Source organism: Haliotis rubra, unplaced genomic scaffold, assembly GCF_003918875.1.
Source record: "Haliotis rubra isolate DU_JTF1 unplaced genomic scaffold, ASM391887v1 Scf130, whole genome shotgun sequence".
NCBI classification, from domain to species: domain Eukaryota; kingdom Metazoa; phylum Mollusca; class Gastropoda; order Lepetellida; family Haliotidae; genus Haliotis; species Haliotis rubra.
The window spans coordinates 1,272,093-1,288,512 of NW_025765226.1; the positions used below are offsets into that span (position 1 = coordinate 1,272,093).

The following is a 16,420-nucleotide window of genomic DNA, read 5'->3' on the forward strand; positions in this document are numbered from 1 at the left end:
TAAAACCATACTCTCTCGCCCTCTCTCCTTCTTTCTCTGTGTTGTCCCGGTTTGGTGACAATGGCGGAGTCGTGTTTGGGTCATGCGACAACTGGGTGAGTCATGTGACTATCGAATGAGTCATGTGACCTGAACGTCTTTCATCTGCTTTGATGAAGTGGTTTAGTCACAACACGACAAATAGAACGCTGTACTGTTGTACCTGTATGTGTGTATTGATCTGTACCTGTGTACTCGTTAGTCCTTCTTTGTACCAGTGCGTCCGTGTATCTGTATTCCTGTATCTCTGCATATGTCTGCCCGTGTGCCAGAGTACCTGTATTTGAGTAATATCTACCAGAGTTCAAGAGCTAGTGTATATTTCTACCCGTCTACCTGTATGTACACATGTGCCCACCCGTCTACCCGTGTCTAGATCTACCAATATACCCCAGCAACTGTACCAATGTCTCTGACCTTGGGAGTAAACACACACCTATTCAGAGTTGATTTACATATAATAGAATGTCATGCTTATGTATACAACACTTACCACCCCATGCTTAACAAAGAAACTGCGTGAACTGATAATTACAAGAAGAAACCGTGTTAATGTCACAACCACAGGGCAGATTATAATGTGTTTCTGTCATATGCATGAAGTTATACGTATGCTGTGTTTTTTTGTCTGTCTGTTGTTTAACGCCGCACTCAACAATATTCCAGCTATATGGCGGCGGTCTGTATATAATAGAGTCTGGGCCAGACAATCCAGTGAGCAACAGCATGAGCATCGTTCAACGAAGTTATGATACGATGACATGTGTCAACCAAGTCAGCGAGCCCAACCACCCGATCCCGTTAGTCGCCTCTTACCACAAGCATGGGTTGATGAAGATAAACATGTAATACCAAACATGTAAAAGTCGGTACTTGTTGTTTCCCTGTCCGAGTGGCTTTAAAAACAATCCAGTGATCAAAGCATGAGTCGGTTATGCTATACTTGTTTCCCCTGACCACCCTATCCCGTTAGTCGCCTCTTACGAGCATGGGTTGATGAAGATAAACATGTATCCAAACAGTGATCAGTGGCTTTAAAACAATCCAGTGATCAACAGCATGAGAATCGATTTATGCAACTGATATACTATGACAAGTGTCAGCCAAGTCAGCGAACCTGACCACCCTATCCCGTTAGTCGCCTCTTACGACAAGCATGGGTTGATGAAGATAAACATGTAATACCAAACATGTAAAAGACGGTGCTTGTTGTTTCCCTGTCCGAGTGGCTTTAAAAGGGTGAAACATGGACTGTCCAAATTTGAGTCAGTAAAATGTATCTGAGAGGGGTATCAATAATAAACATATGTTGTTTATGGAGTAGCATATTATGAAATTGACATTTATTTGGACCACTTTAACAAACAGACCACTCATAAACACACATTCACACAAACGCACACTAACACGCACATAAATATACATTCACACATACATAAACACACATTTACACACATATACACATACATTCTCACACATACATAACACATATTTACACATACATAAACACACATTTACACATATATAACACACATTTACACATACATAAACACTCGTTTACGCATACATAACACACATTTACACATCCATAAACACGTTTACACATACATAAACACACATTTACACATACATAAACACACATTTACACATGCATTAACACACATTTACACATGCATAAACACACATTTACACATGCATAAACACACATTTACACATGCATAAACACACATTTACACATGCATAAACACACATTTACACATGCATAACATACATTTACACATGCATAAACACATTTACGAATCCATAAACACACTTTCACACACACATACACACTCATTTACACACTTTCACATGCATAAACAACACATTCACACACAGAAAGATACATCCAGACACAAACTCGTTCACACACGGACATAAACACACTGTCAAATGCACAGAAACACATATTCACGCACACAAACACACACACACACACACACACACACATAAACACGTCGCTATGGGTGTAAAACATCATGATTTTGAGACAGTGTCAACTTTCATTCACAACGATTTTGCCTCATTTTATACATACACACCAGTTGGTTACTGGAGAGATTCCCCTCCCACAGCAGGAGAAGGGTCGACATGTGTAGAACACAGAGTCGAAACGCCCTACACACAATCGTAGCAGTGAGTCATCCCGCGATACTCAGAAACGACAATGAATAATGTACAAGCACCTGTCATTAGTGGAATTTGACATGCACATGCTGAAGACACGTCAGCGCTTATTCAGGTCGGGGAATTCCACATTTTGGGGGAAACGTGACACCGGGAAGTGAACTCATCTGTGACCTATAAAGTTTTATCTAAAGGGGAAATAGACAATACATGCATGGCAGTTGGCGATACTTCCCTGGCGACAAGGACTCAGTTCTCGATGTATGTTATTGATGGGGACAGTATAACGGGGAAATGCAATTTTGGGGAAGTGTAATACGATAACAACGAGTGCATGTAGACGTGACACTGCCTGGTGTAGACAGGACGTGGTAATGAGACACTGGTGGCTTCGTAGAGATTGTGATGTAACGGTATTAACAGACACATGCGTAGTTTTCGTATTGTAATGTAGTTATGTTATGGTAAGTGTATGGTGGTGGTGACGGTGATGTGGTGGTGACGGTGATGTGGTGGTGATGGTGATGTGGTAGTGACGGTGATGTGGTAGTGGCGGTGATGTGGTAGTGACGGTGATGTGGTAGTGACGGTGATGTGGTGGTGACGGTGATGTGGTAGTGACGGTGATGTGGTAGTGGCTGTGATGTGGTAGTGACGGTGATGTGATGGTTACAGTGATGTGGTAGTGACGGTGATGTGGTGGTGGTGGTGATGTGGTCGTGGTGGTGATGTCGTGGTGATGTGGAGGTAGCGGTGATGTGGTGGTGACGGTGATGTGGTGGTGATGGTGATGTGGTAGTGACGGTGATGTGGTAGTGACGATGATGTGGGTGGCGACGGTGATGTGGTGGCGACGGTGATGTGATGATGATGGTGATGTGATGATGACGGTGATGATGATGGTACGGTGATGTGGTGACGGTGATGTGATGGTGACGGTGATGTGTGGTGATGTGGTAGACGGTGATGTGACGGTGATGTGGTGGTGGTGGTGGTGATGTGGTAGTGACGGTGATGTGATGATGTGACGGTGATGTAGTAGTGACGGTGATGTGGTGATGTGCCTGACTGACTGACTGGGGTTAGGTAGTGGTTTTACGTTTTTTGAGTTTGATGTAATTTACGGATGGTGGTGATGGTTGGGCGGTGACTGGTAGCGGTGGGGTTTTACGCCGCTTTTGGTGACGTTCCAGCAATATCACGGCGGGGGTGACGACCAGAAACGGGCTTCACTCATTGTACCCATGTGGGGATTGATGAACCCACGGTCTGGGGTGACGAGCCAACGCTTTAACCACTAGATGTGGTACCGACGGAGATGTGGTAGTGACGGTGATGAGGTGGTGACGGTGATGTGGTATCGGTGGTGATGTGGTATCGGTGGTGATGTGGTAATCGGTGACGGTGATGTGGTAGTGACGGTGATGTGGTAGTGGTGGTGATGTGGTGGTGACGGTGATGTGGTGGTGACGGTGATGTGGTAGTGACGGTGTTGTGATGATGACGGTGATGTGATGATGACGGTGATGTGGTAGTGACGGTGATGTGGTAGTGACGGTGATGTTGTAGTGACGGTGATGTGGTAATGACGGTGATGTGATGGTGGTGGTGATGTGGTAGTGACGGGGATGTGGTAGTGACGGTGATGTGATGGTGACAGTGATGTGGTAGTGACGGTGATGTGGTGGTGACGGTGATCTGGTAGTGGTGGTGATGTGGTAATGTGTGAGCGCTGTGGTTGCGGTAGTGGTGGTGGTCGTTGTGGTGATGTGGTAGTGATGATGTGTTAGGGTTGTGGTGGTGGTGGCGGTGATGCGGTGGTATTGTGGCGGTGGTGACGTGGTAGCGGTGGGTAGTGTGGTTGTGGTAGTGATGTGCATGGTGACGTTCCGGTGATATTGTGGGGGTGTTTGTGGTGGAATGGTGATGATGTGTTGTTGTGCTGGTGACGATGATGTGGTGGTGACGGTGATGTGGTAGTGGCGGTGATCTGGTAGTGACGGTGATGTGGTGGTGACGGTGATGTGGTAGTGATGGTGATGTGGTTGTGACGGTGATGTGGTGGTGACAGTGATGTTGTACTGACGGTGATGTGGTAGTGATGGTGATGTGGTGGCGACAGTGATGTAGTAGTGACGGTGATGTGGTGGTGGCGGTGATGTGGTGGTGACGGTGATGTGGTAGTGACGGTGATGTGATGGTGACAGTGATGTTGTAGTCACTTTGATGTTGTAGTGACGGTGATGTGGTGGTGACGGTGATGTGATGGTGACAGTGATGTTGTAGTCACGGTGATGTGGTAGTGGCGGTGATGTGGTGGTGACGGTGGTGTTGTAGTGACGGTGATGTGGTAGTGATGGTGATGTGATGATGACGGTGATGTGATGATGACCGTGATGTGGTAGTGACGGTGATGTGGTAGTGACGGTGATGTGGTATCGGTGGTGATGTTGTCGTGACGGTGATGTTGTAGTGACGGTGATGTGGTAGTGGCGGTGATGTGGTAGTGGCGGTGATCTTGTAGTGACGGTGATGTGATGGTGACAGTGATCTGGTAGTGACGGTGATGTGGTGGTGACGGTGATGTGATGGTGACGGTGATGTGGTGGTGATGGTGATTGGTAGTTGCGGTGATGTGGTAATGTGTGAGCGCTGTGGTTGTGGTAATGGTGGTGGTAGTTGCGGTGATGTGGTGGTAATGATGTGTTAGGGTTGCTGTGGTGGTGGCGACGATGCGGTGGTGTTGTGACGGCGGTGATGTGGTGGCGGTGGGTGGTGTGGTGGTGATGTGGTGACGTTATGGTGATATTGTGGGGTTGGAATGGTGATGATGTGGGGGTGGAATGGTGATGATGTGTCGTGGTGGTGGTGGCGGTGATGCCGAGGTAGTGGTGGTTTTGTAACGATGGTGATGATGTGGTTGTGTTGGCGGTGTGGTTGTGGTAGTGATGTTGTGGTGATATTGTGGTGGTGTTGTTGTGATGGTGGCGGTGATGCCGAGGTAGTGGTTGTGGTGTTGTAACGGTGGTGATGATGTGGTTGTGTTGGTGGTGTGGTTGTGGCAGTGATGTTGTTGTGATATTGTGGTTCTCTTGTTGTGGTGGCGGCGCTGATGCCGAGGTAGTGGTGGTGTTGTAACGGTGGTGATGATGTGGTTGTGTTGGTGGTGTGGTTGTGGTAGTGATGTTGTGGTGATATTGTGGTGGTGGTGTTGTGGTGGCGGCGGCGGTGATGCCGTGGTAGTGGTTGTGATGATGTGGTTGTGTTGGTGGTGCGGCTGTGATAGTGATGTGGTGGTGTTTGTGGTGGGATGGCGGGGAGTTGATGCCGTGGTAGTGGTTGATGATGATGTGGTTGTGTTGGTGGTGCGTCTGTGATAGTGATGTGGTGGTGTTTGTGGTGGGATGGTGGTGACGTGACGGGGAGTTGTGGTAGTGGTGATGTGGTTGTGATGAAAGTGATGTGGTGATGGTGTGGTGATGGTGTGGTGATGTGGTAGTGGCGGTGATGTGGTGGTGTTTGTGGTGGGATGGTGGTGATGTGACGGGGAGTTGTGGTAGTGGTGATGTGGTTGTGATGAAAGTGATGCGGTGATGGTGTGGTGATGGTGTGGTGATGTGGTAGTGGCGGTGATGTGGTGGTGTTTGTGGTGGGATGGTGGTGATGTGACGGGGAGTTGTGGTAGTGGTGATGTGGTAAGTGTGGGGCAGTAGTAGTTGATTTTTTATGTACAAATGTAATTCCCCGTTTTTAACTTAAACCGTTTGTTCCCCTTCTGTCAGTTGAAAAACGATTTGTGACTAGTGCCACCGATGAGGAAAGATACGCCCCCGACCCCCGACCCCATTTTCTGGAATATCTGGTACCACCACTGTTTGATAGTGGTTCATCAACGTATGGTTTGGTTTTACCAAAGATTCCTTGTGAAGATTGAAAGGATGTTGTTGCTTCATAGTAAGAAAGAACTGGAGAAAGGCAGCATAAGAGTGTGAAAAAGTAGGGAGAAAGAGAGAGCAGAGAGTAAGATTTTCGAGAGAGGAGAGAGAAAAAGAGAGGAGAGAGAAAGATTGTGTGAGAGTGAGTGAGTGAATTTGATTTCAAGCTGCTTTTTGCAATATTCCAGCAATATCGCGGCGGGGGACACCAGATATGGGCTTCACACATTTTACCCATGTGGGGAATTGAACCCGGGTCTTCAGCGTGACGAGCGAACGCTTTACCCACTATGCTACCCCATGCCACCGCCCCTGTGTGAGAGAGGAGAGAGAGAGGAGAAAGAGATATTGGGTGAGAGAAGAGGGAGAAAGAGAGTAGGAGAGGAGAGATATATTGTGAGGAGGGAGAAAGAGGGAGTAGGTGAGGAGAGAGAAAGATTGTGTGAGGGAGGCTAGAGAAAGAGTAAGAAAACGATGGATACTGAGATTGAGAGAGAGGGGAAAAGAGAGAGAGGGGGTAAAAAAGGATAAAGAGTAAGAGAGCGTGTGAGAGAAATGAGAAGAAAGGTGTGAGGGATTTATGTCTGTATATATATATATATATACTGAACCGCAAAAGAAACGCAAGTTGATTTAGAAATGTCAATATTTCTGAATCTGTGGAACAAACAATCTTAACTCTACGAAAAAACAACAGACAAGTGATTGTTGAAGAAATGAGTCGTGATCTCTGGTGAAAACAACACTCAAGTTTACTGTAAAAGCATATGTTATCACTCCACCCTCACACACCAAAAATGTCATGAAACAGTGTGTCAATCAGTAGCGCGTGTGACCACCATTGGCTGCAATGCAGGCAGCACAACGACGTCTCATCGAGTCAACAAGTGTCTGAAAGAAGGCTTGGGGAATTTGATTCCATTCCCTGACCAATCTGGCTTCCAAATCTCTAAGGTTTTGAGGTTGAGCAGCTGTCTGTATCCGTCTACCAATTTCATCCCACACATGCTCGATTGGTGCCATATCCAGGGACAGAGAGGGCCAGGGCAGTACAGCAATGTTGTTCCCTCTGAGGAAGTCCATAGAGACCCGTGCAGTGTGAGAACTAGACTAAGGCTTAGTCTCTGAATATATATAATTTTGATAGTAACAAACAAGCCTATTTATATTGAAAAGGAGCCCTAGAAGGACCAGAGATTCAGAACCTGAGGAAATCTAGACTTGCTTTATTTAGGGCTTTAGCGCGGCAGAGAGGGCTTGGCAGTAGGGAAATTAATGTGGTTCAGGGACTGTGAGACAGACTATGTGAGAACGAGCATTGTCCTGCTGGAACGTCTGGAGCTGAGGTTGGGCCTGGAATAGCGGTACAACGTGGTGTTGAAAGACCTGGTCTCTGTAGACTACAGCAGTCACACGTTGACGAAACACGTGTAAACGTGTTCTGTGGTGGTAGCTGAAGCCACCCCATACCATGAGTCTTCCACCTCCTCAGCGGTTAGCTTCCACAACACAACAGTTGGCGTAACGTTCATTACGTCGTCTCCATACACGTAATCGGCCATCGGCGTGGGACAAGTTGAATCTGGACTCATCAGAAAACAATACTTGTTGCCATTGTTGACGTCGCCAACGCTGGTGTTGTTCCGCCCGCTGTAAACGATTTTGGCGGTGACGTTACGTCAGAATCGGTCCGACGTAAGGACGGCGACATCTGATCCCTGCTGCCCTCAGACGACGACGAACAGTGTCTGCAGAGATGTGACGTTGTGGCCCTTGAATGGTTGCAGCTGTCTGTGTTGCTCGTTGCTGTCGGTTACGCAGATGAGTAACCCGGATGTGACGATCTTGCGCTGGCGTTGTTACCCTGGGACGTCCTGAACGTGGTCGGTCTGGAACATTACCGGTTTGACGATACCTTGCGGATAGTCTTGTGATTGTTGTCACGTGACATCTGAAGTGCCTGGCCACTTTAGTTGGTGTGGATCCTGTCTGCTACATTCCAACGGCGATTCATCGTTGCTGTTCAGTTAGACGTGGCATGTTTTCTCCGCGTTGTCACAGTCAATTTTGTATTCTATGGTGTTTTTGAATGACCTGCCTTATAAAGCTTCAAACTGGAGTGAAATGCACGCATTTTTGTGTGAAACACAAAAACTTCATGCAAAAAACACGAAAAACATGAAAATGATTGCGTTTGGGCAACTCACACACACCCTCCCCCTTTCACTCTCACTTACACATTCTCTCTCTCTCTCTCTCTCTCTCTCTCTCTCTCTCTCTCTCTCTTACTCTCTCTCTCTGTCTCACTCACCCTCTCTACTCTCTCTCTCTCTCTCTCTCTCTCTCTTCTCTCTCTCTCTCTCTCTCTCTACTCTCTCTCTCTCTCTCTCTTACTCTCTCTCTCTGCTCTCTCTCTCTCTCTCTCTCTCTCTCTCTCTCTCTCTCTTACTCTCTCTCTCTTCTCTCTCTCACTCTTCTCTTATTCTCTCTCTCTATTCTCTCTCTCTCTCTTTCTCTCTCTCTCTCTCTTACTCTCCCTCTCTCTTACTCTCTCTCTCTCTCACTCACTCTCTCTCTTACTCTCTCTGTCTCTGTCTCACTCACTCTCTCCTACTCTCTCTCTTTCTCTCTCTCATTCTCACTCTCTCTTACTTTCCCTCACTCTCTCTTTCTTTCTCACCCACTCTCTCTTACTCTCCCGCACTCTTACTTTCTCACTCATTATCTCTTACTCTCTCTCTCTCTCAGACTCATTCAATCTTCCTCTCACTCTCTCTCACTTGTATGTGTGTGTGTGTGTGTGTGTGTGTGTGTGTGTGTGTGTGTGTGTATGTGTGTGCGTATGTATGTTTCACACTTTCTCTCTTACATCCCTTCTCTCACTGCCTATACCTCTATTACTTATGTTTTAACTCTCAAACAATCTCAAATAATAACCGTTTAACTCTCAAACCCTCTCAAAGAATAACCGTTTGAACTTTTACTCAATATCTATTACTGCTTCACGGAATTGCGAAACATTATACAGCTTTAAACAGACATATACTATTTTCAAAAACATCCTTCAATATTAGGTACCGGTTGGTATTTGTTTTCATTTCTCCACAAGACCCCAAGCGAATGTAATCGTATTTCTATGAAAATGTAATTATTTTGAGACGTACATGAAATGAGAGAGGGGTATATTGTTACAAGAGTTCAGGGAATGCGATAAGCAAGGACCCTCTCAGAAGAGGCTGTAACGCAGCTAAGGAGAGCTATGTAGTTTCATGACGTCACTGGCTGCATAATAGAGCAGTGGGAGATTTCGACACGCAACTCGCCTCACGGAATTCAAAATCACCTGAGATCGACGTGCGTGGCTACAACAACGCGTCCTGTATACATCCAAGATGATTTATATGAGAAAAATGAATAAAAATCCATCGCCAGGCGAACATGGATCGAATAGATTCGTGGGCATGTCTGCAGTAAATGTTCAACTCATGTTTCATTCGGAGCATTGACGCAAATGATTCAAAGATGCGTGATGGGAATAGTCATGTGAAAATGAAATATAAACATCGAATGAGCAAATTTTCTTGAAATAATGCAAAAGGTTACAATGGCAAATGTGAAACGGATTTGGTTTCATGGAACCCGTGTTTTGTGGAAAGACTTCCAAACAGAAATGGAACATATTCACGTCCGTCACTAACAGTATGGTATTGTTTTGTTTAATTTTTTTGTTAATCAACTGTCATGAAAATGAACTTATACATCTGTTTTTGACGTTAGCTGAATTCAACTGTTATTCGTTGATTCTGTATTTATTTGACACGAGAATAGTGATAAGGGAGTGAGTGAGAGAGTGACTCTAATTTTACGCCGCTTTAACAATGTTCCAGCAATATCACGGCGGGGGCTTCACACATTGTACAAATGTGGGGAATGGAACCCGGCTTCAAGGTGTTTCGTGCGAACGCATTAACCAATAGGCTACCCCACCGCTCTTTGCAATAAGGGACTCGTTGTTGTCATTTTTAAAATTACGTGTGCAGTGTTTTACCAACTAAAGCAAAATGAAAGAATCGTGTTGCTCTGAACAGCTTAACGCAGTATATGTGAGCAGGTGTGTGTATGTAAAATATATTGACAATAATATCGCAATGGTTGTATCACAGATCCTGTTGAGATTTATCTTCGGCAACCCATGTTTGACGTGAGAGGCGACTTACGTGACAGGGAGGTCAGACCCGTTGAGTGAGTGAGTTTAGTTTTACGCCGCACTCAGCAATATTCCACCTATATGGCGGCGGTCTGTAAATAAATGTGTCTGGACCAGACAATCCAGTGATCAACAGCATGAGCATCGACCTGGACAATTGGGAACCGATGACATGTGTCAACCATGCCAGCGAGCCTGACCACCCGATCCCGTTAGTCGTCTCAAGCATGGGATTCAGAAGGCTCATTCTAACCCGGATCTTCACGGGTCCCAGACCCGTTGACTTGGTTGATGTATATCACAGTGTCCTATAAGCCTAGATTAATGTTCATGATCTCAATCACTGGATTGTCTGAACCAAATTCGATTATTCACATAAAGGTGACATATAACTGGAATAACACTGACTGCGGTGTCAGACAAGACTGGGTCTTAAGCATTGGTTGCTGAAGATCAATTCAAGATGAAATCAGGATGGTTAGATTAACGTTTAACAGTTACTGACGAGTACGAGCATCTTGAATTATTGTTTCAAAGCAGCTTCAGGGCGGTGGTGTAGCCTAGTGGTTAGAGCGTTCGCTCTTCACGCCGAAGACCCTGGTTCTATGACCCTGGACAATGTCTGAAGCCAATTCTCGTGTTCCATATATTCAACATTTTGCCTTTTTTTTATTTTACAAAATTTACAAAAATGTGTATGATTCATGTTAGGAATAAAGTTACAGATATACAAAAATAAATAAATTATACATATATAACTTATAGTAACCAGTAATGGGCTTCACACATTGTACCCATGTGGGGAATCGAACCCGGGTCTTCGGCATAACGAGCGAACGCTTTAACCACCAGGCTACCCCAACGCCCCGGCGTACATGGAAACTGTTTTGACTTGGATTCAACACATGGTCAAACGGTCAAAATAGCTTTAATCGCGTCAGTGCGTATTTGTATTCAAAAGTAATGCATTGTTAACTTTAGTTTAGGGGAAAATTACCGAAAGAAATTGTTATAATTTTTTTGTTATGAGAAAATTATTTTCAAAAAAGTAATATGTTCACAATCTATTCCACACTGACGCAACACATGTTGTCGAAATATTCAGTGTTGACTTGCCATATGATCTCGTCATTTCAATTCACCCACATATGAATAAAAGTTCAATTAGAAGAAAAATATATTACGAAGGAATGGGAGCTAATAGGTAGCTTGGTAAACATTCAGTTGTGCCGTCATCGTGGAATTGAAAACAAGATTCGTACCAACCCTGTTTCCTTAGTCATGAAATGAAGCAAATTACAGTCATGCCGCATTGAAATGTACACGATACGTGCTAATAACGCACCATCTAACTTGATTTCATATCTGAGAATCAATAACCTGCCCCAGATAGTCGACGATGTCGTTCAGCTTGTTTTCCCCGTGCGTAGCCACGCACAATTTCCGTTCTCTTCCTGGCGTAGTTTGGCGTCATGTTTACAACATTACTGAGTGCCTGTCAATCAAAGTTGGCAAAATAGGATCTTCCTTTACAACTCGTATAGTAGTATGGCTAACACCGCAAGTTGTTGGGAAATAGTTTGATTTGGGGAAATGGGGTTTCTCTCAGATAACAGGCTACTTTTGTGTGTGTTTACACTATTAGAATAAACACTATACTTCTGTCATCACACTACGCTGCACTACACTGCACTACACTACACTACACTACACTACACTACACTACACTACACTGCACTGCACTGCACTGCACTACACTGCACTGCGCCGCACCGCACCGCACTACACTACACTACACTACACTACACTACACTACACTACACTACACTACACTACACTACACTACACTACACTACATTACACTGCGCCGTACCGCACCGCACCGCACCGCACCGCACCGCACCGCACCGCGCTACGCTGCACAGCAATACACTACACTACACTACACTACACTACACTACACTACACTACACTACACTACACTACACTACACTACACTACACTACACTACACTACACTACACTACACTACACTACACCGCACCGCACCCCACCGCACCGCACTGCACTACTACTCAACACTACTCTACACGACACTACTACACTATTCAAACACTGTTTGTGTCCTAGTTAGTTAATTTGATGTCTATTTGGTAAATATGTTATGTGTGTGAGCGTGTGTGTGCATCTGTGTCGGTCACCAGTGTAAACATGACGTTTTCATATAACAAGATGACAACCAAGTTAACCAAGTCATGTCAACAGAACATTTGAACTATTAGTTCTACCAGAATTTAAAATTTTATAATAATATATTGTTATTATCTTGAAAAACGTTGTAGCAGGTATACAACAGGGGGGATACAGCTTTTTGAGAAAGGGGGTACACAGTTCATTTTCACGCGTTTTCACGAGAGTTTCAATGGTCATTTAATAAACTTTCAGGACAAAGGGGGGTGCAGTGGTGCGCCTATGGATCCGCCTAGGTACAACAGGATCTCTCTCTCTCTCTCACACACACACACACACACTCTCTCTCTCTCTCTCTTGGCGGACATCAACAGAATCCATAATGTGTACTCATATCACACGGTGAAGCCGGACCTCTGTAGTGATGTGGTCAGGTTATATTTGTGGACAGCCCCATCGCTACGTCAAACACTGAAGATCCGTCACATTACACGTGGTCAGTCATGTGAAGAGATAGGCGGAAATACGGCATCTCCGAGCAGGCGAACACTCAATAGTCCTCAGACAGGCTTAGGTTTCGTGGCTGTTTATATGCAGGGCTTGTTACAAGTATTCTCGACTTTTTCTCCTCTCGATATAGACTCATCGAATTTCTTTTTAATCATGACATGGATCTATATGCTTTAGCTTGGTTGGTTGGTTGTTGTTCAACGCCGCACTCAGCAGTATTCAAGCTATATGGCGGCGGTCTGTAAATAACCCAGTCATCAACAGCATGACCATCGATCTACGCGATTGGGATAAGATGACATGTGTCAACCAAGTCAGCGAACCTGACCACCCGATCCCGTTAGTAGACATTCTAACGAAGAGACACGCTGTATTGAGAGTGCGATATTTGAGGTGCCGGAAGCGCCCTTCAAATCTTAAACAAAACTGACGTGCATTTAGATAGTAAGATCTGGTTACAATTAACCGACGACAACAAATATTACTGATCCTAGTCAGCTACGCTTGTGGAGAGTGTATCAAAAGTGCATAAGAAAACCTATTTTTCAAGGTAACACATCTTGAGTGGACTGGAGACTTACTGGACAATAGAAAATTGTATATGTACCCCTCAAAACAAGTTGAAGAACACTAACTTGTTTTAATGTGCTAGTTACTCTAGTTACGACGGATTAAATATAGTCATATTTTCTACTCTTGCATTCTTTAACTTCATTTAAGTTTATATTATTATGTTCCGCGTAAACAGGTTAACCTGTGTGTTTATTGACTCGGCGTGTCATTATTCAATATTCATTTCATAAAGGGCCAAATGCTGGCAGCGACGTAACCATCAAAACCTGGGTTAGAATTGGTCTTCAGAAACCCATGCTTGGCGTAAGTGGCAACTAACTGTATCGGGTGTCATCTTATCCCAATTGCGTAGATCGATGCTCATGCTCTTGATCACTGGGTTGTCTGGTCCGCCATATAGCCGGCATGTTGCTGATCGTTAAAAAACAAACAGACAGATCAGCGAAAAGTATTTTCAATGAACAGTTCACACAAGACATATCTGGCTGTTTATAATCCTTTGGCAAATCAGCAACCAAAACTCTACTATCCAAAAGTTCTAATCTACAAATCAGTAGTTTTGTTGTGTATACATATGATAGGACGCGAATAACATAAGACAGAATTCCATTTATTGACACCAATACGGTACCATTTATCGGAACCCTCGCAGAGCTATGTCTCGTTGAGTTATAGGCGTGTATTTAGTACATTTTCTGACACACCTCCGCTTTGATTAGTAAGTTTACATGTATATTTTCGAAATATGACACAAGTACTTGTTATCCAGTTTAATGAAGCAATTAAATACAAACTTTATCTATGGACAAAGGCATTAAGGAGTTATTCTTCAACCAAAGCACTTACAAGATACACTTAGGGATTGTATTTCTCTTACAAAGTTTTCATTGAAAGGTCATGAGTCATCTTGCAAGTTACGAAATGAGGCGAATGGTGACAAAATTTCCAGGGTTTAGGTACAGCTCTTTTTGTCTAAGTTCAGACCGACTCACCTTCAAAGAGAATATTAATTTCACGTTCAAAGCACATTCTGTTCATGTACAAAGCACACATTGTCCATGTACAAAGCACATTAAGTTTATTTTCAAAGCAGATTCTGTTCATGTACAAAGCACATATTGTTCATGTACAAAGCACATTATGTTTATGTTCAAAGCAGATCCCGTTCATGTACAAAGCACATATTGTTCATATACAAAACACATCCAGTTTATGTTCAAAGCAAATTCTGTTCATGTTCAATGGACAATCTGCTCATGTTAAAAAAAGGCAGAACACCCCTTGGTATCACCTTAACGTGCATCATCAGAGCTTCTGAGCATATGTACACTGCCGACATAATTCTGTTTATATAACTGATGAATTTCGTTTTCTGTCCATCCCACTAGTCTAAGAAACGCGGGGTCGACCCCAGTAAATATATTCCCCTGTCCATTCCTTCTCCTTCGCGAATCAGCTTCAGAAGCACCTTGAATCATTGAAGCACCTTGAATCATTGTACATACCACTTGAGCCCTGGAGAACCTGTCAGGAACAGTGGGTCTTGGTTCGATGCCGATGCACATATCGACTACTCCAAATTTCCTTTTACCTGAGCTCACTGGTGAATGAGAAGCCGGTTCAATAGATCCAGCCGTGTTACTTTCCGCTGTACTGACGTTAGATGTATGGTAGTCAGGTGTATTGGATCCATGTGTATTGGGTCCAGATGCACTGCACAGAGGTGTATTCAATCCAGATGCGCTGTAATCAAGTGTGTGGGACCTAGATGTACTGTACTCAGGTCTGTTGAATCCAGATGTACTGCGCTCAGTTCTATTGAATCCAGATGTACTGTGCTCAGGTCTATTGAATCCAGATGTACTGTGCTCAGGTCTATTAAATCCAGATGTACTGTGCTCAGATCTATTGAATCCAGATGTACTGTACTCAGGTGTATTCAATCCAGATGATATGCAGCTAGTTGGTACTTTGCATTGAAGCGTTTTGCAATCAGTTGTATTGACTCCAGGTGAATTGATTCCAGGTGTATTGACTCCAGGTGCATTGATTTCAGGTGTATTGACTCCAGGTGTATTCCAGGTGTATTGCACACAGGTGCATGCGAATCAAGAGAACTGCATCCTTGGGAATTGTTGCCATGTGTAAAAAAATACTTTTCTGATTCAAGGACAGATAAAGTGCATCCTCCAAGGAGGTCTCCCATCCCCCTTCTTCTTTTTCGTCGCACATCATGAACCATGCTTCCCTTCCTTTAAGCTATTCTACCGCGGAGCAAACAAGCCGTGCCTGGTAAGTGTAATCTCGGAGAATGCGTATGTTGCCGAATGCCTGTGTTTTATATCAACAGGTTTATTCAGTTACCACGCTGTATCTGCTTTAGCCTGACCCTTTGTTAGACACCTCATGTGTCATGATACGTCAATCACTTGCCAATCTCACACATCAACGATGTCGATTACAGAACACATAGAAATGTAACTCATAACCAACAGGGGGTTATCAACGATAGAGACCTGACCTATTCACTTATAAAACAAATACAAAACATTACCTGTACGACAATATACTCAAGTAATAATATATCTGAAACAATCGATATGTTAAGATATGGTATCTCATTGTTACACTCCGTACACGTGTGTTTAGGAAGTAATCGCTGCGTCAGGTGTTTCATTCGCTATGTAGTGAGTAAGTGAGTGAGTTTAGTTTTACGCCGCACTCAGCAATATTCCAGCTATATGGCGGCGGTCTGTAAATAATCGAGTCTGGACCAGACAATCCAGTGATCAACAGCATGA

The 16,420-nt window shown here is 44.2% G+C and overlaps 1 protein-coding gene across 1 annotated transcript; it reads right to left on the reverse strand.

The window, feature by feature from the left end:
- Positions 1–1,943: 1,943 nt before the first annotated feature.
- On the reverse strand, positions 1,944–15,184 carry LOC124267308 (mucin-2-like). Its single transcript, XM_046702227.1, has 3 exons — positions 15,125–15,184; positions 3,516–5,576; positions 1,944–1,964 (listed from the first exon to the last, which is right to left on the reverse strand). Exons 1-3 carry the CDS (start codon positions 15,182–15,184, stop codon positions 1,944–1,946), a joined length of 2,142 nt encoding a protein of 713 aa, XP_046558183.1.
- Between the last annotated feature and the right edge of the window lie 1,236 nt (positions 15,185–16,420).